Source organism: Podarcis filfolensis (assembly GCF_964270895.1).
Source record: "Podarcis filfolensis genome assembly, chromosome: 17".
In the NCBI taxonomy this organism is placed as follows: Eukaryota; Metazoa; Chordata; class Lepidosauria; order Squamata; family Lacertidae; genus Podarcis; species Podarcis filfolensis.
In genome coordinates, this window is record NC_139621.1 from 35735162 (window position 1) to 35755471 (window position 20310).

General features: G+C 44.2%; 1 protein-coding gene and 1 long non-coding RNA gene across 4 annotated transcripts in view; one reads left to right on the forward strand and one right to left on the reverse strand.

Annotated features, from left to right (window-relative positions):
* MELK (maternal embryonic leucine zipper kinase) overlaps positions 1-20310 on the reverse strand; it is a 33688-nt gene that overhangs the window by 9783 nt on the left and 3595 nt on the right. Inside the window, exons 1-11 of one of the 3 annotated variants that reach the window (XM_083593264.1) lie at positions 19792-19942; positions 16073-16167; positions 15406-15491; positions 14950-15066; positions 13076-13219; positions 11343-11411; positions 9876-9968; positions 8682-8780; positions 4991-5059; positions 3820-3918; positions 1790-1876 (exon numbers count right to left, since the gene is read on the reverse strand). In XM_083593264.1, the coding sequence (XP_083449390.1) occupies positions 1790-1876; positions 3820-3918; positions 4991-5059; positions 8682-8780; positions 9876-9968; positions 11343-11411; positions 13076-13219; positions 14950-15066; positions 15406-15491; positions 16073-16136 (927 nt within the window). In that variant the 5' untranslated portion in view covers positions 16137-16167; positions 19792-19942. Of the gene's footprint in view, positions 1-1789; positions 1877-3819; positions 3919-4990; positions 5060-8681; positions 8781-9875; positions 9969-11342; positions 11412-13075; positions 13220-14949; positions 15067-15405; positions 15492-16072; positions 16168-16498; positions 16769-19791; positions 19943-20310 lie in introns of those variants that run through there. The other 2 variants (XM_083593266.1, XM_083593265.1) reach the window with 2 other exon arrangements.
* The window catches only part of LOC310753076, a 33654-nt gene continuing 30173 nt past the window's right edge, over positions 16830-20310 (forward strand). Inside the window, exon 1 of the long non-coding RNA XR_014543154.1 lies at positions 16830-16947. This is a non-coding gene — a long non-coding RNA (uncharacterized lncRNA). The remainder of the gene's footprint in view (positions 16948-20310) is intronic.

Here is a 20310-nt window from a genome sequence, read left to right on the forward strand (position 1 = left end):
CCAATGCATCTTAATCTAAAATGAGTTCTTCAGATGGAAACATGACATAAGGAATGTTACTTCTGTTCATAGCCAACATATCAAGTTATGTCCTTCTGTAGAGTTCCAGTTGTTTCCAGTTTTTATCTTCATGGAACTCTGTCGCTCCAAAGAAGCTTGTTCAGAAAAGTATGTGTCTGACAAATGATTCTGGTCATGTTTAAGGTATAAACTTGGGTTCCTGCAGCAAGTCTCTCATAGGCCGGAGCCTAGTTTTGTGACAGGCTGAAACTAGGGGCTGATTCTGGCAAAGGCAGACAAAGGTAGAACAGGCTAGAGGCAGATGACATGTTCAGAAGATAGCCATGAATCAAAGGCAGGTTAGATATGACGTTCCAGATGAGATGGGTGGTCTGTGCTATTAACACCCGCAGATGAATAACATATTGAGGAACTTTGGTTATAACTGGAAGTAAAAACCATAGAGAGAGCTAACCAAATCACATGTCCATAGCAGGCTGAAAAGCTGCAGTTCAAGCAGATACCACCATACAGGAGGCATTGCAACACAGCAGAGTCTGGGCAAATAATTACCGTATTTTTCGCTCTATAGGACGCACTTTTTCCCCTCCAAAAATGAAGGGGAAATGTGTGTGCGTCCTATGGAGCGAATGCAGGCTCCTTGGCTTCGCGGTGACGCGCAGAGAGAGAGAGAAGGCGCAGCGCCCCTTGAGCAACACGCCTGTCCAGTGAAGCCGGAGGAGGAACAGAAGGGTCTCCTTCTGTTCCTCCTCCCGCTTCGCAGCGACACGCCTGTCCTGGAAGCCAGAGGAGGAACAGAAGGGTCTCCTTCTGTTCCTTCTCCAGCTTCGCTGAAGGGCGCTGCCCCTTCTCCCTCTCTGTGCAGCGCCTCTCCTGTGAAGGAGGGGCGCTGCGCAGAGAGAGAGAGAAGGCGCAGTGCCCCTTCAGCGACGCGTCTGTCCTGGCTTCTGCTTTAGCCCTGCGCAGCCTCTTTGGGCAGGGGGAGCCTTCATCCCGCTGCCCTGAAGAGGCTTGGCGCGGTTACCCCAGAAGCCAGAACAGCCACACGGTATCCCAGAAGCCAGATCCCTCTTGCTGTTCTGGCTTCTGGGGTTCAGAATAATTTTTTCTTGTTTCCCGCCTCCCAAAACTAGGTGCGCCCTATGGTCCAGTGCGCCCTATGGTGCGAAAAATACGGTAGTATGGGAGCTGTACTGGTAGCTTAAGATGTAAGGTGCCTGGACTCAGCTGCTCATGTCTCCCAGCACAAGAACCAAGAGTCAGCAAACTTTTTCAGCAGGGGGCCGGTCCACTGTCCCTCAGACCTTGTGGGACGGACGGTCTATATTTTGGAATATATATATAAATGAACAAATTCCTATGCCCCACAAATAACCCAGAGATGCATTTTAAATAAAAGCACACATTCCACCCATGTAAAAACACATGATTCACTGACTGTCCGCGGGCCGGATTTAGAAGTCAATGGGGCAGGATCCGGCCCCCGGGTCTTAGGTTGCCTACCCATGACCAAGAGTAAAGTCTTGAAAAACCCTAACCCTCTCCCAGCCCTTCACTGCAGTGGATGACTGGTAGCAGTGGACCAATCTATTCAGTAACAGTTCTAAATTTAGAGTTTGAGGCAGCTACAGTCACAGATGTATTAGAGGGCTTAAACTACGTAGTTCTAAAATAGAGATGTTAGTTTTGAGACACACTCTACAGGATTGAATATTAGATGTGTGAACAACTAAATCTCTCAGGAATTATTATTAAAGTCAAACATTACCTCTGAAATCATCTCTGCCATACTTTCTCTGCTACATTTGTGATACACCGAAAGTTCTGTTATGCAGTCTTCATCAAGACGCCCAAGCTGGGAGGGAAAAAGATCTGTTTAAATATTGGTGTTAAAACTGCCAATACACCCACCCTCATTTTTTAAAGACCTGCACACCGCTGGCTCTTTTCCATCACACACTTTTCCACTGGATCACTATGTCTACTCTTAACTGTCAGATCTCCAGAACATTTTGCATTTAAGTATACCTAACCCCGTATTTATTTACACAATTTTGTTTGAAAAAAATACCCAAGTGGTCTGTAATCCTTGATTGCAAAATACCCATGGGGAATCATTTACAGGACTACATAGCATTATGTTGGTATCTATTAACATCTGCACACTTTAGAGCTGGAGGTGGGAAGAGGACCCTCCACTTAAAATGGTGAGAAAATATAAATATTTGGAACTGGGCAAGCATTTCTGAAGTCAAGCGTTCAATTTCCTATTAGTTTTTGCAGCCCTGTTTTGCGTTTTTTTTCATAGTTCACTCAGCAGAATAGATATAGTGTCAGATGTTTAGATGCCGAGAGCTAGTATGTCTCAGCTTGTTCTTACTAGCAGTTTTTTCTAGATTGAAACCAATTCTGAATGATCTCCTATTGTGCCTGGTGCTACAGCATACTGTTACTTTGCAGTCCGAGAGAGAAGAATTGAAACAAAATATGTTTAAGTATATGTAGCCAAGCATAAATAAAGGTAGAGTGTTCTAGTATAGAGAAACAGTGACACTCAATGGGCAGTGGCCGGTGTGAATAATTTCGTCGGGCTCATCGCCTATATGCAAGCATAGCAACCACTAGATTTCAAATGGACCTGCTGCTTATTTGGCTGCATAGAAAGGTCTCTGCCCAACACTGTGGAGAGCCTCTGCTGGTCAGAACAAACCATGCCAGGCTAGATGGACAAAGTCAATCAGCTGCTTCCTATGTATGTATCTATGTCTGAATTCAATGAACAGCTCTCCCCCACTGCAGGTCACTTTGCCAGGCTTTCGTTGGCTCAAGTCACATCTGCAAAGGAAGATCCATTTCACTCCTGGCTTAGAGTCAGGAATACAAAGGAAGAATTGCAAGCACACTTCTTCATTATTAGTTGTGGCTTGAAATTTCCTGCACCCGACACCTGGCATAGCATCAGAAGCAGGTTGGTGTGGTTTGCGAGGAACAGACTGGTGGATCTAGCTAGACCTATGGGCCAGAAGGTCCCCACCACTGAGCTATATGCTCATGTGTTCAATGCTCGCTTAATGAGGAAAAAAGGCAACAGCAATTTAGTTATATAATACAGTGGTACCTCGGGTTACATACGCTTCAGGTTACATACGCTTCAGGTTACAGACTCTGCTAACCCAGAAATAGTGCTTCAGGTTAAGAACTTTGCTTCAGGATAAGAACAGAAATCGTGCTCCAGTGGCACGGCAGCAGCAGGAGGCCCCATTAGCTAAAGTGGTGCTTCAGGTTAAAAGCAGTTTCAGGTTAAGTACGGACCTCCGGAACGAATTAAGTACTTAACCTGAGGTACCACTGTATGTATAAAATAATAATATGTTATATCTCTCTCATCACTGCTGTTGGATTCCAGTCAAATCAGGTTGTTTTGACACAGATACACATATATGGCTCATTGTTAAGTGTGTTGCACATGCTCTTTAAAACTTCACAATGGTAGGCAAGTACAGAATAAAGGTGCAGCCTGCTCTTGAGCTCAGTCTAGAAACCCACAGGAGACTTGTATTCACCACTGGTGCAGACAGTACACAAAATGCTTAGCAGCTGGCTGCATCATGCAAGGATACTGATTTCTTTCATTATAAGAATTCTGAACTCTTTTAAACACACAACACTCTGTGAAAGGCCTAGAAGATTCAGTTTAGTGTTCCATTTAGGAGAGACACTTCACCTTGTTACCATGCCACATTAGCCTAGATTCAGCTTTGTTATATTGCTCTTGTTCAGATGAATTCATTTACTCACAGGGTATTTACTTTGCCACTGGACAGCAAATGAGTAGCCATGCATGAGCCAGGGGTGACTTAAGAGATGCTTAACCATAATCCGTTTCTTTGGGTCCACCTAGTGGGTAAGAGTAGAGGTGCATTTCAAGAAACAGTTACTTTAATCACAATAAATAACTGTACCATATATTTTAGCAATCCTCTGCTATAAGGATGGAGCTGTGAAGTTAAGCAAAAGGCTAAACATAGTTTTTCCAAGACATGTCTGAAGGTTTGTCCTGAAAACTATCATGATGTTCCTGTTCCGGATAACAGGAACAAACCATTCCATCAGCCCTGATTTCAGGGGTGTAATGTTCCATTCATTTGCTTTACTATGTTAAGAAACTGTAAAACTGTAAAATGCTGTTAGTACCACTGTGATGTCTGGGTGAGGTACAAGGATCAGTAACTTGCATCCCTGTAACTGGCAGGAGAGAGTCTGGTCACATCCATCTTAATTTCCCACTTTCGTTAAGCAGATTGGGATTTCTCCCCCCTTTTTAAAGACAAGGTGGGGTAAAAGGAAGAACAGTAGTTGCTTTTTGCTAAAGCGACCCAAGCTGAAGCCTTCATGGATTTCCCTCCTCTCTATATAATAAAGGTGCAACGCTATAAGAAGTGATGGGACAAATTCAGGGTGGATAGGGCTGTTGACAGCTATTAGCTATGATAGATGCAACCTCCAGAGACAGCATGCTTCAAGGCCAGCTTGCATGCCCTAACGGTGAGCTTCTCGGAAGCACCTAACTGGCCACTGTGGGAAACGGGATGGACCTCTTTCAGGGCTCTGTGGACTTAAAACACCAACGTTCCTTAAATCACTGCTCCTATTAGAAGACCATTCCAGAGAAAAGAAGACATTTACTAGAAGTGGGGCAGAAAGAGAATTTGCTTCCACAAGATGCGGAGACGGCAACTTGGATGAATCAAATCTATGAAGGATAAGGCTATAGGTCACTGACAATGGCTATGTTCTCCCACCATGGCCAGACTCAGGAAGCCTCTGAATATCTGTCACTGGGAATCAGGGGTTGGAAGAGTGCTGTTGCACTCAAATCCTGCTTGTGGACTTTCCATAGACATCTGGGATGGTCACTGTAAGAACAGAATACTGAACCATTGGTCCATTGCGCTTATGCTCTTATTACCTGCAGCATCTGGTGCAGCAGTAGTTCACTGGCAGGTGAGAGCCATTTTGGTGTCTCATATTTCCCCCTCTGTAGAGAAAGTAGTTTTAGCATTAGTTCTAGTTGAATTAGTGGAACAGCCATCACTTGAACCAATCAGAGTTTTCTACCACCCACCCCCCAAGCAAAATATAGGGTGCTTGTTAGGTTTCAGGGTTGACCCTGAAAAGTAACAGCAACACAGCCTGACCTCCAGTGGGCAAGTTGGTAGGAACATTAAATGGACCAACATGGGTATCTATGCAGCGCAAGATTTTACTCCAAAAGCAGACAAAAAAATTAAGTATGAAACCGCTCATCTTTAGAAGAGTGAACTCAAAGAGCTTGAATGAAATTCAGTGTTAATAGCCAGTGTAATACCCAATTCTCCATATGATTGAAGCTTTCCACAGTCTGCATCATAGCACTCAATCATTGCAGACGTCACCTCACTGCACTGGATGAGTCAAGGACATTATATTCTGCACATTTAGTGCCCAAATATAAATGTAGGCTACAGCTATAGTTTTTGATCAGCTGCTTTACTTCTCCAGCTTCTGATAAGTCAAATTTAAGAGGGCTGGAAGTGAAAAACTAGAAGTGATTTTAATCTGTGGGCAGCACTCATCCATCTACTGAAGAGCAGATAGGAAACTATTGAAAGCTGTTCCTGAGAACTTAGGTTTATAAAGGAAATAGATTTTGCTTGATGACCAGGTAAGCGACAGAAGGACAATCCAAAGGCTCAAGACCCACAAGGTATCTTGTAGTTTTGAGCCACAGACCTGGACACCTTAAAAAGATCTTAATCACTCCTTGTTTACAGGCATTAGGGGGCCTTTCCCCTTCCTTCTCCCACCTAGTCATTTGGTGTGCATAATACATTCTTAATCTAACCATCCAATTTTTAAGAAACTTTTTACAATAGCCTCTGGTATCTTAAGCTTACTGGAAACAAGCTCTGTGAGGATTTTAAGACCCTGTTTCCCGGTAGGGATGGTGGCCCTCCAGAAGTTGCTGGACTACAACTCCCATTATTCCTGGCTACTGGCCATGCTGGTTGGTGCTGATGGGAGCTGGAGTTGAACAGAATCATATGAGCCTCAAGTTTCCCTTTCTTGCTTTTGGGGAAACAGTAAAGATGCCTTTAGTGGGAGGAACAGGAGGGTTGTGTCTTCCTGCCTCTTCAGAGCTTCTGAACACCAATGCAGAGCTCATTTACCAGGGGCTCCCCCTATACTTCTAAATTTGATTATTGCACTGTGCACTGTGTGAAGAAGACTCGGAAACTTCAATTGGTCCAAAATGCAGCAGTTAGATTACTGGCTGTATATTTTCAGGACCCTGTCCTACTTTTCTTGACTGTATTTTTTTCTATTTAAAACTGTTTTTATTGTTGTCTTTAAAATTGTTACACCCCACCCTGGGACCTTAGGGTGAAATGTGATTATTATTAAAGTTAGTTCCCTCCCTACACCCAGTTTATATTCAATGCCCACCACAAAGTCATAAGGCAAGTCAGGCTCCCCAGATGCTAACTTCCTTCCTCCATACCTTCTCCTGTATTGTGAACCCTGATTCTGAGATATGCAACCAATTGCTTCCCCAAAGCTCTTTTCAGTTCTATCAAAGCCTGCATCTTTACATTTTGTCCTTAAATATACTATATTACCATGTAATTGTACATTGTTTTAAAGCAATGCCTCCAAGGGTTTATTCATTTGAAAGGTCTGGGTCTTCATTACTGAAGATCAGAGAATCTTCTCTTGGGAAAACATCCACATTCCAAGGGCAGACATAATAATCACCAACAAACTTAAGGGATGCAAAGGACAGGGCACACCTTATTTAACAAGCTAATATGTAGCCATATCACTGACACTGAGCAGAGCAGGAGAGTTGTCTTTCCTCCAAAGCTAGAGAAGAGTAGAAATGAGGTCAGGACATAGAATGCCTTCTACAGTAGAGGAAAAGCTAAATTAGGACCCTTCAGTTTAGAAGAGACAAACCTAGTAAGATTCAAAGCAAAAACACATGGATGGGAAATCTGTGAAATGTTTAATCTCATGCAACTAGAAGATGTTGACTGCAGATCATCCCTAAAAGCTAGTTACATAGGAGTTTGTTTCAGAAGAAATCTAGAAGTGCCTACACAACTATATTCAGGTAGGCAGCCATGCTGGTCTGATGCAGTCAAAATATATAAAAAAATTCTCCAGTAGCACCTTAGAGACCAACTAAGTTTGTTCTTGGTATAAGCTTTTGTGTGCATGCACACTTCTTCAGATATGAATCTGAAGAAGTGTACATGCACACGAAAGCTTATACCAAGAACAAACTTAATTGGTCTCTAAGGTGCTACTGGAGAATTTTTTTTAATTTTTTTATATATTACACAACTATAGTATGAGCCAGCAGTACATTGCATAATCTAACTTTATCTAGTATTAGCTCACATATTAGCTGCAAGTCAAGTTACAAGAGGCAGCTGGCTACCTAACCCAGGCCTTAGAATGGCCTACTTTCATTATAAGGCCAAATCAGGAAGCCCTCAAGTCCAGCACAGCACAAACACTCGGACTGCCTTCTACAGAATCAAACCTGTAGACCACCAAGTCCAGTGCTGCCTATTTTAACTGGCAACAAAGTAGACTGGGTCTCAAAGTAGACGCCTCTCATCTGCTACCAGAGATTCTGGGACAACACCTAGGACCTTCTGAATGCAGAACATGTAGCCATTGAGGCTGAAGGTGTTGAGCAGAGTAAGAGGTAACCCCTGCCTAGTGGCAGCACTAAGCAGATCAAGTTAAGCACAGGCTATTGGCCAAACCTTAGGGCCATTTTGCAGGCACCCTGCTGGATTTACAGCCAGGGATGATTAGGCCCAATTGATCGGCACTGTGTCAAGTTATAGCTGCACAGGTTTCTTAGGTGCTGACCTGAACATTTATCACAAGTGAGATTTAATGCACTACCCTATCTAGAGCCAGATAATACAGAGTGTGCCTTCTCACCAATATGCTCCCCCTGCCCCCTAGCAAGCAATGGGGCAGGGCATGGGGGGAGGATGCTACAGAAGGCCTGTACCTTCTGTACTTCACAACATGGGGAGAAAAATCACCACACCTCCAAGACTAATGCATGCAGCATAAAAATAATTACACACCTGACTAACGTGCAAGGGAAGAAATTGTCCTGGGCAGATTAAATCATGTGGGTGCTTACAACTGAATGAGTGCTTCTGCATGCCAAAGCTGCTGTCCTGGCCTCTTGCCAGCACTTTTAGGAGATTTCTTAAAAGGCTGACCGAAACACAACACAAGAGCCTGGGTGCCTTTCTGCTAAGATAGTCGATAGGGTCTAACAGACTACAAGAATGTTTGGGTGGGGTGGGGGAATTGAAGAAAGAACATAGCAGAATTCAAATGCCAAGATTATCCCAAGGTGGGCCTTTAAAAAAAAGCCACTGGGATATCACAAAAGAGCTTCCTTAGGCTTCCATGAGAATCAGCAAGATCAAGAGAACAAGTTTTAATAGCTATGAAAGGGCTTCTTGCTGTAAATCCCCCAAACCCTGTTGCAAACAGGTCTCTCCCACGGTTGCTGCTCAAGCATCCTCCCATGAGCATGAAGACCCAAATCCTGGAAATAGTACATATGCCAGAATACATACCACTATTTTCTTGTAGAGCACCATAACATTATCGTCGTCGAATGGTAGAAATCCACAGAGCAGAGCAAACAAAAGCACTCCCATGCTCCAAATGTCAGCCTTGGATGACAAGCAGGTAAGTTAGAAAAATATAAAGGTTGGTCACTTTGTGCACAAACATCCCACACAGCCCTAATACAAAATAATAAACAAAGTCATGGTCACCTCTCAACAGTTATGGTAGGTACTGGCTATCAACTTCTGATGTTAACTGCCCAGCCCTTGGGGTCCCCAGTGTTGCTGGCCACATTCACCACAAAGGCTGCACTGCTGCACTCTGGTGAGCACAACAAGCCCCAGTCTCTTGCCCAACCATGAAGCTGGAGCCATGGTCACCCCTGCAGTTGTGTGGCACACCTTGCAAGAAAGCCCTACCCTACAGTAACAAACCCCAGCTCCCTTGCAGCTCCAAGAGGTTTTCTTTGTGGGTGGGTGAGGAAGAGACAAAGGTTTGCATTCTGTGGTCCTGTGCCTTCAAAGCATTTCAGCAACAAGCCCCAGCCTTCGTCTCCAGCTTTCAATGTCCCCCAAAAGGACAGTGTAATTGCAGGGATAATGCTCATCCTAGCTGCAAGATGGGGAGGAGATTAGTTTGGAGCAAAGTAGGGGACTGACTACCACACAATTTAAAACAGGGTGAGGTCAAGAAGAAGCCTCTGCCCCTTGGGCCCTAGCACCCATAAATTTCTCAGAACCCACCACTGAGTCATTGACAACAAAGGCCAGACGAAAGTGTGGACACTGCCACAGATTTAGCCTTTCAGCGATGTATGCCATTAGAGGAGAGGTAGAGCACACAGCTCGTAGAGTGTTAAGACAAAAGGTTCAAGATTAGCAGGAGAGGAAGGCTTTCCTGTTCCATTTGGAGGGTGCCCCCATTGCCTACTCCATAAGGTAACAGAGGAAGATATTGCAGAAGAGGAATAAAAGATGCAACAGCACTGAAGGGATGACCAGAGACTACGACTGCATCTTTGCAGAAGATGCTGAAAACAATATTATCCACATACACAGTTGTCACGTATGCCCCTTTAAAATTGCTCCCACTTCAGAAAGTTAACAGACTTTGTTGCATTTTACGCAGCGGCCATTCTGTAAAGAAAATGTGTATGCAAGAGTCAATATCGAGAAATGTTAAAGAATCTACTACAATACCTCTGAGCCAATGTAAGCTTTGCCCTGAATCAGCTCTGGTGCTGCATAGGCTGGACTTCCACAGCAAGTGCTTAGATGGTAATCCAGACCACCCTACAGCAAGAACAACATAGTAAGCTACATCTGCAACAGGACACATTTTGCATTTCACCTAGATATGGATGCAATTGACAGTGGGCATTGTCAGCCCGAAATATCTAAGATGTTAAAAGCAAAGTTGGATTGCTTCCCCAGTTCCCAATGGGGTTAAACCAACCTTTTTGAGTCTCCCTTGACCAACTACATTCTTTCTGTGGCACCCTGATATGTCACCTCTTGCCTGCAGAGCTGGCAGCCTCTAACTTTTTTTCGAACACCTTCCCCTTGTGGTGTTCAGCCTCTTCTCTTCTCCTTGGGAGTCCTCTGGGCAGCAGCAGCTGCCGCCCCTTGTCTATGAGCTGCCCCCCCTGCCCCAAAGAGAGGTGCCTCCCACAGGGGCCTGGGAAACACCCCCCGGCCAGCCCCAGAGGCTCCATCCGCCTGGGGAGCTTGTAGCTGCGTCTGCTGCTGTGTAGCTGTGCAGACCTTTGGGAGGCAAAGACATGAGAGGGCATCAGAGGAGGAAGGGAACAGGGACAGAGGCCAATGCCACCCGCAGCACCCCTGACTATCATTCAAGGCACCCCAGGGTGCCACAGCACACTGGCTGAAAACCACTGGGTTAAGCTATTGCATTCTTCTCTTTCACCTTTCAGCCACTCCGTGTCAGGCATCCCCAACCTTCGGCCCACCAGATGTTTTGGACTACAATTCCCATCATCCCTGACCACTGGTCCTGTTAGCTAGGGATCATGGGAGTTGTAGGCCAAAACATCTGGAGGTCCGCAGGTTAGAAGTTAAGTTTGTTTCCCAACTGCAACTCTAGGAAACCACCTTCTAACCCTGTTCCGTTTTAACCTGCCAAAGTACTCAAACCCACTTAAATTCAATTTAGCACACATAGGGCCAGATAAAGAAAGGAAAGAGCTGTCTAATAACAAGCTTGTGTTCAGGATCCTGTGTTTCCAATCCTTTATCAACAGAAATTCAACAATCTGCTGAAGCCAGCAGCCCAACATTCTGCGATATTTACATGTTTTGAATTGCTTCAGTATTGTACTGGGAAGAGCCACAATGTAGGAAAGAAGAAAAATCAGGATATATCATGGGGGAGCATGTCATCTGAACGCAAACCAAATCACACCACACCTTTCAGTATTAACCAAGTGAATGGCTGGGCTTCAGCATGCCCACGGCTGAGCAGAGCTATTTAAATCCAGCTTTAATCAGAATGCATCTCTGGAGCAGGAAAGAAAGACGGGAAACCTCTGACATGGTTTGGTTTGGAGATGAAACAGCAATCATCTCACCTTGATGACAGCAATAGCATCCCGTGTTTTCTAGTGCCATTGGCAAAATGGCAGAGTTCATTGCTTTGCACAAACTCACCAATGGTTTTGCACAGAGACCAAAGTCGATCAGCTTCAGGTTATGCTCAGCATCAATCAGCAAGTTTTCCTGACAAGAGAGATTGCACATTAAAGGTAAAGGTAAAGGGACCCCTGACTATTAGGTCCAGTCGTGACCGACTCTGGGGTTGCGGTGCTCATCTCGCTTTATTGGCCGAGGGAGCCGGCGTACAGTTTCCAGGTCATGTGGCCAGCATGACTAAGCCGCTTCTGGCGAACCAGAGCAGCGCACAGAAATGTCGTTTACCTTCCCACCAGAGTGGTACCTATTTATCTACTTGCACTTTGACGTGCTTTCAAACTGCTAGGTTGGCAGGAGCAGGGACCGAGCAACGGGAGCTCACCCCGTCGCGGGGATTCGAACTGCCGACCTTCTGATCGGCAAGTCCTAGGCTCTGTGGTTTAACCCACAGCGCCACCCGCACATTAGAAGCAAGTAAATTTACACAGCAACCTTATGCTGTAAATTGTTGACGAGGAGAAAACAAACTCCAGTCAAATTCCCAACCCTAAAAACATACATAGAAAACAAAACCAGGTGGTCTCTTAGTTAGACCGAGCTAGAGAAAGAACTGGAAGAAAATCAAAAGGAATCTTTATGGAGCTTGCACTAAAATCTCTACGACACTAATTATGCTGAGTGGGATTAGAGGCACAGAATGCTCAGATGCTCTGGGAACTAAGCTGTTCACAATGCAGCTTCTATAAGGGATGAGAAAGATGTCAGTTTGGCTGGCAGCTGATGCAATAATAATAATAATAATAAATTTTATTTATATCCCGCCCTCCCCAGCCGAAGCTGGGCTCAGGGCGGCTAACAACAATAAAGCAATACAAAAGTACAACACAAACAACGCTCTAAAATCATTCATTATAAAATTAATTAAGTTCAAGCCACTGGCCACTATTGGGCCAGAGCTCCGCGAAGATTGCCGAGGGAGGGAGTCAGGCTGTGCCCTGGCCAAAGGCCTGGCGGAACAGCTCTGTCTTGCAGGCCCTGCGGAAAGATGTCAAGTCCTGCAGGGCCCTAGTCTCTTGTGACAGAGTGTTCCACCAGGTCGGAGCCACAGCCGAAAAAGCCCTGGCTCTAGTTGAGGCCAGCCTAACTTCTCTGTGGCCTGGGACCTTCAAGATATTTTTATTTGAAGACCGTAAGTTTCTCTGTGGGGCATACCAGGAGAGGCGGTCCCGTAGGTACGAGGGTCCAAGGCCGTATAGGGCTTTAAAGGTCTTGAGGAAACCAAGGCAAATAAAAGCTAATCAAAGGAAGGGAAGGGCTGTATGTTCTATGGAAAGGGAGAAACCTAGTTTCTAAGTTTTAGTTAAGGGATGGTGGCTGAAGGAAGTGAAACAAAGTAGACAGTGCACTGTTTGCCAGAAACAGTTGGGCAGGCAAAGCTTGGAGGACCATAGATTATGGGCAAGGGAGCATCATCTCGCTAGGTGCAGAGCCTAGGCTGCAGCATGGAAGTTCTGCCAGCTGTGGCTTCAACCGTCACAACAGCACTGCGACATGTCAACCACAAAAGTGTGACAAGAAGCAAAGAGCAGTGGATATGATGGCAGTGAGGCCGAATGTCAGATACTGGGTTTTTTGGCTGTGGGCTTCTTTCATGCAAAACAGAAGGAGCAGCCAACCCAGCAAACTATTTGGAGTCTGGCATACAGCTAGTTTATTCCTAAAGAAACTCTGCTTCAACCTTCCACACTTACCGGCTTAAGATCCCTGTGAGCATACCCCTGACTGTGTACGTATGCAATGGCAGCTACAATCTGGCGGAAAAAGATGCGCGCCTCCTCTTCTGCTAAGCGATCCTTAGCAATGATGTAATCAAACAGCTCACCGCCAGGGCAGTACTGTAGTGAAAGCAGAAGGCAACAGTGTTTAAGAGGCACTGGCTAAACTTGAAGCCAACAAAGCAGGCTGATAAAAACTGTCGGGATCTAGAAACCGGGAAGTTGTCAAAGATACCAAATCAAGTTTTCATTTATGAAAAGGGCAAGTTTCTATCCTTCTGGTGATCGCTTGGGTTGGACGTTTAATACGCAGAAGGCCAATGTCTGTATTTCCAGGCAGTTCCTGTGTTCTCCAGTCCTAGCACAGTGCAACCCACCACAGAGTAGCAGCTTCTGGAATAGAAGTCAGCAAGGGCTCCACAGGTAAGGAACACATATCTGGGAGAATCCTATCAGTGGCATGCATAGGTGTGGTACACACTTCCTGAATATACCACAAGAAGCAGATTATTGAAGGGCAAGAGATCAGTGTGAGTGTGCATGATACCAAAGCATTTACATGAAGAATATATACAATGAAGAAGTATGCTTCTTACAAAAAGGGCACAGAATCCTTAATTAGCATTTGGGAAGGTCTTCTAGAGGCTCACAAAGCTGCAGGATGCAGCCTGTGGGGATCCTAGTTGCACCCCCACCCTACCCCACAGCTAAGACCCAGTGAGGAATGTGTCTTCTGTACTTAGTTTTAGTCACTCAAAAGCCTTCTTGCTCCTCTTTCCCCTGTACATTTAACTCCTTCCTCATGTCAACTGCCTGTCTTTTCTCCACACAGGAAAAGAATTTTTGTTTGTTTTTTAAAAATGCTATTTTGTGCAGTCAAGCAGGCTAACAAATCCACATTTCTGTATTTGGTAGAGCACCACTCTGGGAACTTCTAGTGCAATATTATTTTGTATTGCCTTTATGGCATTTTATGTTTTCTTGTGTTTATATCTATTGTTGTACACCATCTTGACATTATACATGAGATGTGACAATATAAATAAAGCAGCACAAATTATTATTACTAGAGCCACTTTGCAGAATGCAGGTTTAGAGAGGAAATATTCTATTGTGCCTAATTCTAGAACTCCATGACTGAGGTTTTCATATTATTTATTTATTGAATTTATATACCGCCCTATACCCGGAGGTCTCAGGGCGGTTCACAGAAAAAATCAAAATATAAAACCACAAAATATATAATCAAAATAAAAACAACAGCCTAATAACACCCCCCACAAAAAACTACATTTTAAAAGGGCATATGATCATAGGCAAGGAGAAAAGGCTGCTTGTATTGTATTAACATGCTGGAAGAGGGTTTTGCTTGGAGCTTACATGCATGCAGGTTGCTACCAAAACACAAGGTGGCATGATGAGACACTTCTGTCCCCATCCTGTCATGTCCCCAAGATTACAGGCACTTGATCCCCTCCCTAGACAAGTTACAGAGAAGAGGGGACTTCCAAGAACCTGACACAAAACTCTGGGACAGCATTCTTGTTGGTTTGAACAGTGCCAAAAGACCAGTTGCAAACTAACCCTGTTAGGTTGTATAGCTGCCACCACTCCTTAGTCCAACAGCTTGGAACAGGAGACCCTCAATGCCTTAATCAGACAACATTAAGATTTCAAGGAGTAAGAGGTAAAAGTTCTGCCCCAAATGACAACATACCACTGTGAAGGACCAAGATAAAGATCCTAAAAAGATGCCAATAGTTACTGACAGGGACTATTTCAGGCTCCTGAAACATTTTAGCCTTAAGCAGCAAGTATTTTAAAAAGCAGAATGAGGTTTCAAATCTTACCTCTAGAATCATGAATATCTTCTTTGGCGTCTCAATCACCTGGTATAACCGACAAATGTTCTGGTGGCTTAAGCTCTTCATGGCTTCGATTTCTGTTTTGACGCGAGGCAAATCATCCTAAGAGATGAAAGGTTTGTGGGATTTCCAGATAATGGCATGCCACAGTAGAGAAACTTCCTCTACATTTTCCCCGTCCCATCCTGTTAGATCATGCTTATGAGATTGTATTTTAAAAAGCAACAATTAAATGCCACTTTAAGGTCACAGTTACGGAAATGCACTGTCCAGGTAGTGCTAACAGAGCTCAACATAGTTCCAGAAGCTTTGATGATGCAGAGCTTGAAGCCTGAATTCCCTTATGGCCACAAATGTACAGTTTCACATTAACAAGTTGTACGATTAGAACCTTATTTGTACAAAGGAAACCCATCCTTTCCCAGCAAGAAAGTCACTCACCCCCAGAGACAGTTTGTCCATTATTTTTATTGCAACCTGTTCTCCAGTAAGTAGGTGACGAGCCAGTTTAACCTTTGCAAAACCACCTACAGTAAGGAAAGAAAAAAAGCAAGGCTACAGATTTAACATTAGTGATCAACTCCTTGTTAAAGATCTATATCCCTACATGGTACCATCTCTGTTCTTTGTACTTCTGCCTCAAAACCCTCTGTGAAACCTTTGGCTTAACCCCTTATCTTCAACTGTAACATCCAGCCTAAGCACTAGATGTTTCTAAGTTAACATATATTTATATCTTGTATGCTTTAACAGTCCCTCCATCCCCTCTGCTGCTTCACACTGTCCATATTGAGGCTGGAAGCTCCTCTTACAGCTCTTAACCGAGAGTACAGTCCCAAATGCATTTATTGGGCTGCTCACCGCATCAAACTAGTAGGACTGACTTCTGCAAAAGAATGCTTATATTTTGCAGTAAATCTGAAAGGAAAAGCAATATTAAATACTACCTCCCTTTAACAATCATCTAAATTGTTTTTCATTTTATTCATGTTGTGAGCTACTTTGGGGGACTCCCCTGCTTTTTGACAAAACAAATCTATAAAGCAAGCTAGATTTTCATAGCTCTTTATTTAGAGCAGCTTTTATTTCAAATCATCAAGGAGCATACCTGTACCAACAGTTTCGTGTAGTTCATAATATTTGAGTAGCTCCTCATAGTCATCCATAGCCATGCTGAGAGGCAAGACTTTCTCCTTTAGGCACCTGAGAGAACAGAAAAGCGACCATTGATGCCAAAAAGGTCACAGCAGCAAAACACAAAACACTATAAGTACAATATAAACATTTACTTATTTATATTTTTAATTTTTAAAAAAAGAAAGAAATAAGAACTATACCTTTCATCTAAACTGACTTTAGGGCAAATTCTACAAGCACTTTTAAATACTTGAATATATTACAAACACATTATGGTTTCTTAAAAAACATGCAAGATACACCTAATAAATACTTTAGTCAATCTTTGTGAAAACTCATCGTTAAAAAATGAAGTGGCAGGGTGGGGGCGGGGGAGAAGGGAAAACCAGATGATTACCGGTGGGGATGGAAACAAGGCCTCTGGGTCTTCTTGGCTGGACCAGACCTCCCTGTCAAATCAAAATCAGCACAGCAGGCAATACTGCCTGCTTGAAATGGGCAAAACTAGCTCATTAGGTGGGGTAATTAAATGTAGTGCCCTCCAGCTGTGGACGAACTATAACTCCCACCATCCCCAGCCATTGACTATGCTGGCTGGGGTTGATGGGAGTTGTAGTCCAGCACATCTGGAGCCCTACTCCTTGTTAGACCACCCCTGTCATAAGGCATAGTCCTGCTCATTTCCCAGTGACATCACAATATACCCTTGGTTACCATCACTCCCCCAGCACACCACAGCCTGATGCTTCAAAAGAAAGCTTTTACTGTCTTCCTTTTTCTTCAGAACATCCCATACTATGAGCCAGATATCTTCATCCTTGAATTGATTTTACTCAGGAAAGCTAAGTAAGAATGGCATGCTAGTTTCTCATTGTTTACATTAGGCTGCAACAGTTATTGTCTGCCTTCCAAGGAAGGTCATCTGTACTGCCTGATCCATTTCTTCCAACAGTGCTGCCAACCTCTAAATGCTGAAAGAGTGATACGGAGGATAAATGTCATTATAGTTAAAGCTATGGTTTTCCCAATAGTGATGTATGGAAGTGAAAGCTGGACCATAAAGAAGGCTGATCGCCGAAGAATTGATGCTTTTGAATTCTGGTGCTGGAGGAGACTCTTGAGAGTCCCATGGACTGCAAGAAGATCAAACCTCTCCATTCTTAAGGAAAGCAGCCCTGAGTGCTCACTGGAAGGACAGATCCTGAAGCTGAGGCTCCAAGACTTTGGCCACCTCATGAGAAGAGAAGACTCCCTGGAAAAGACCCTGATGTTGGGAAAGATGGAGGCCACAAGGAGAAGGGGACGACAGAGGACGAGATGGTTGGACAGTGTTCTCGAAGCTACCAGCATGAATTTGACCAAACCGCGGGAGGCAGTGGAAGACAGGAGTGCCTGGCGTGCTCTGGTCCATGGGGTCACAAAGAGTCGGACATGACTAAATGACTAAACAACAACAACATCTCCTACCTCTCATCAAAGGGGGATACAAATGGCACATATTTGGCCTAACCTATTTCACCTAACCTATGCACAAGCCAAATGAAGGCATCATAGGAGTGGGGAGAAGCAGGATCACATGTGCTATCGATGTCCTTGGCATTTATGTCTAGTCTCCCCCACCCAAATGATCTCTACCCTGCATTCACATACATCAAACCTGCACATATACATATAGATCAACGTGCAAAAGGGTGTGATCTCACTCCCTGTCCCTGCACAGATTCTTGAACCCCAGATCTCACAATTAAATCCCCAATACAGTCATACCTCGGGATAAATACGCTTCAGGGTAAGTATTTTCGGGTTGCACTCCGCGGTGACCCAGAAGTAACGGAGCGCATTACTTTCGCCGCTCGCGCAGTCAAAAATGACATCACGCGCATGTGCGGAAGCGGTAAAACATGACCCGTGCATGCGCAGACGCGTCTTACGTTCTGTTCAGGATGCGAATGGGGCTCCGGAACGGATCCCGTTCGCATCCCGAGGTACCACTGTACAGATACAAGAATTCATGTTCAGTTGCTTTCTGCTTCTTTGAGACTCATACTTTACATTTCTCTACAAGCTTGCACAGAGAGCATAAAAAGCATCATCTAACTGAAGATCTGAGTCGCCAATATTTTATAGCCCATATTTTACATTGGCTCCTTAGCAGCAATGGAACCTCACCAACTTGGGGAACGATCAAAGATACTCCTGCAGATGATATCAGTGACCAAGCAGGAATATAAGGGTTCAGGCAATCCCCAAGCTATCCTGGATTCAAGTTGTTCAGGGCTTCGTAAATAAATACAAAAACCATGAACCTAGCTCAGTAGCAGATAAGCACCCAGTGCAGCTGTTTTAACAATGACATCACATGTTCTTGTGATGTGAGCTCCATGATTGAGTGGGGATTTGAACCCTGATCTCCCAGGTCCTAGTCCAACACTCTAACGACTACACCACACTGCCTTCCTAGAGCACTTCTGCTATGGGGCAGCTATATAAATTAAGAAGGTAAATAAATATGGAGAAAGCAAAATGTCACTTAGAGAAGGATCTGAAATATTCCCCTTGAAGCTTGGAATCTGTTCTATTCTGGATTGTTTCATTTAATGTTTTAATGTGTTGTAAACTATTCTGAGATTCCCCCCCCCTTTTAAATATAAGGTGTTATAGAAACTCGGGGGGGGGGGGGCGAACAACACACCAAACTGCTGTAAACTGTAGGCACTGTCCTGACATATGCCTCATTACTTGTTCTTGTTTCATCTGTACTCTGCCTTGAAGCTTTGGGCCAGTCGCCATCTCTTAGCATGACCTACCTCACGGGGTTGTTGTGAGGACAAAATGGGGAGAACCATGTACAGTGGTACCTCGGGTTACATACGCTTCAGGTTACAGACTCCGCCAAACCAGAAATAGTGCTTCAGGTTAAGAACTTTGCTTCAGGATGAGAACAGAAATCGTGCTCTGGCGGCACGGCGGCAGCAGGAGGCCCCATTAGCTAAAGTGGTGCTTCAGGTTAAGAACAGTTTCAGGTTAAGAACAGACCTCCGGAACGAATTAAGTACTTAACCTGAGGTACAACTGTACACCACTTTGAGATCTTTGAAAGATAAAGGTGGAACTGTATATAAATAGAATCAAAAAAGCGAGTTCGTGTCAGGGGAAAAGGTGGGGTATAAATATATATATATATATATATATATATATATATATATATATATATATATACACATACAGTGCTTTTTTCTGGGGGTACGCATACCCCTAAACATTTTGTGAATCTTTGTCCTTTTGCTGTATTTATTTTTCCCGATTCAAACTATAAAATGGTGATTTTCTTGAGTCAAAATGAGAGTATCCCTAAACATTTTATTGGGGGGGGGAATCACTGGTAATAATAATAATAATAAATAAATAATAATAATAATAACAATAACAATAACCTTCTGCAATGCAGGTTAACAGCCAGAGGTACTGACTCGCTGAGCGTTTTGGGTTAAAACGCGCGTCAATAAACTACGATATTTTCCCCTCACTTTATTTTTTTTATTTGCTTTTTTATTTTTTTAAAATTTAATTTTAATTTCCCTCACTAGCAGGTAAACGAAGGTCTTTTATCGAAGCCGCGGAGCCCGCCCAGCGCTCGCCCGAGGAAAAAAGCCCCTCGAGCTCCATAGCGACTTAGCTCGCATTACTTACCAGGTTAAAATCACAGCAGCCACAAAACCCCGCAGCCGCCTATGGCATCCGGGCCGAGAGCAACGGCGTCCCGGAGGCAGCCAAGGATTTAAAATTCCCGGACGGCGCCAGCACTTCCGCCCTCCATCCAAACAAACGCGGCGTTCTGGCCGGAAAAGGCGGGCCTGGCCGAAAGGGCCCATGGGAGGAAGGTCAGGAGAACGCAAAAAGATGGGGGAATGTCGGCCGTTGGTCCGCCATGATGGGTGTTCGGGGGGGGGAAAGAGGTTTGTTTTTTTTTTTTTTTTTAGAAAGTCGGTTTTTATTTTATTTACGGATGTAGTTTCGGGCGTCACTTGAGTTTCTTGTAAAACAGAAGCTTTCCTTAGCGATCCGAATTTAATAACGGGGAGAAAACGCCTCCTGGCCAAAGTTAATGGCCGTGCAAGGTTGCTTCTTATTTCAGTGGGAGAAATTCAGTAAAATATGTTTAAAGCGCTTAATCCTACGTGGATCGCATTTCTCACTGATTGCTTACTA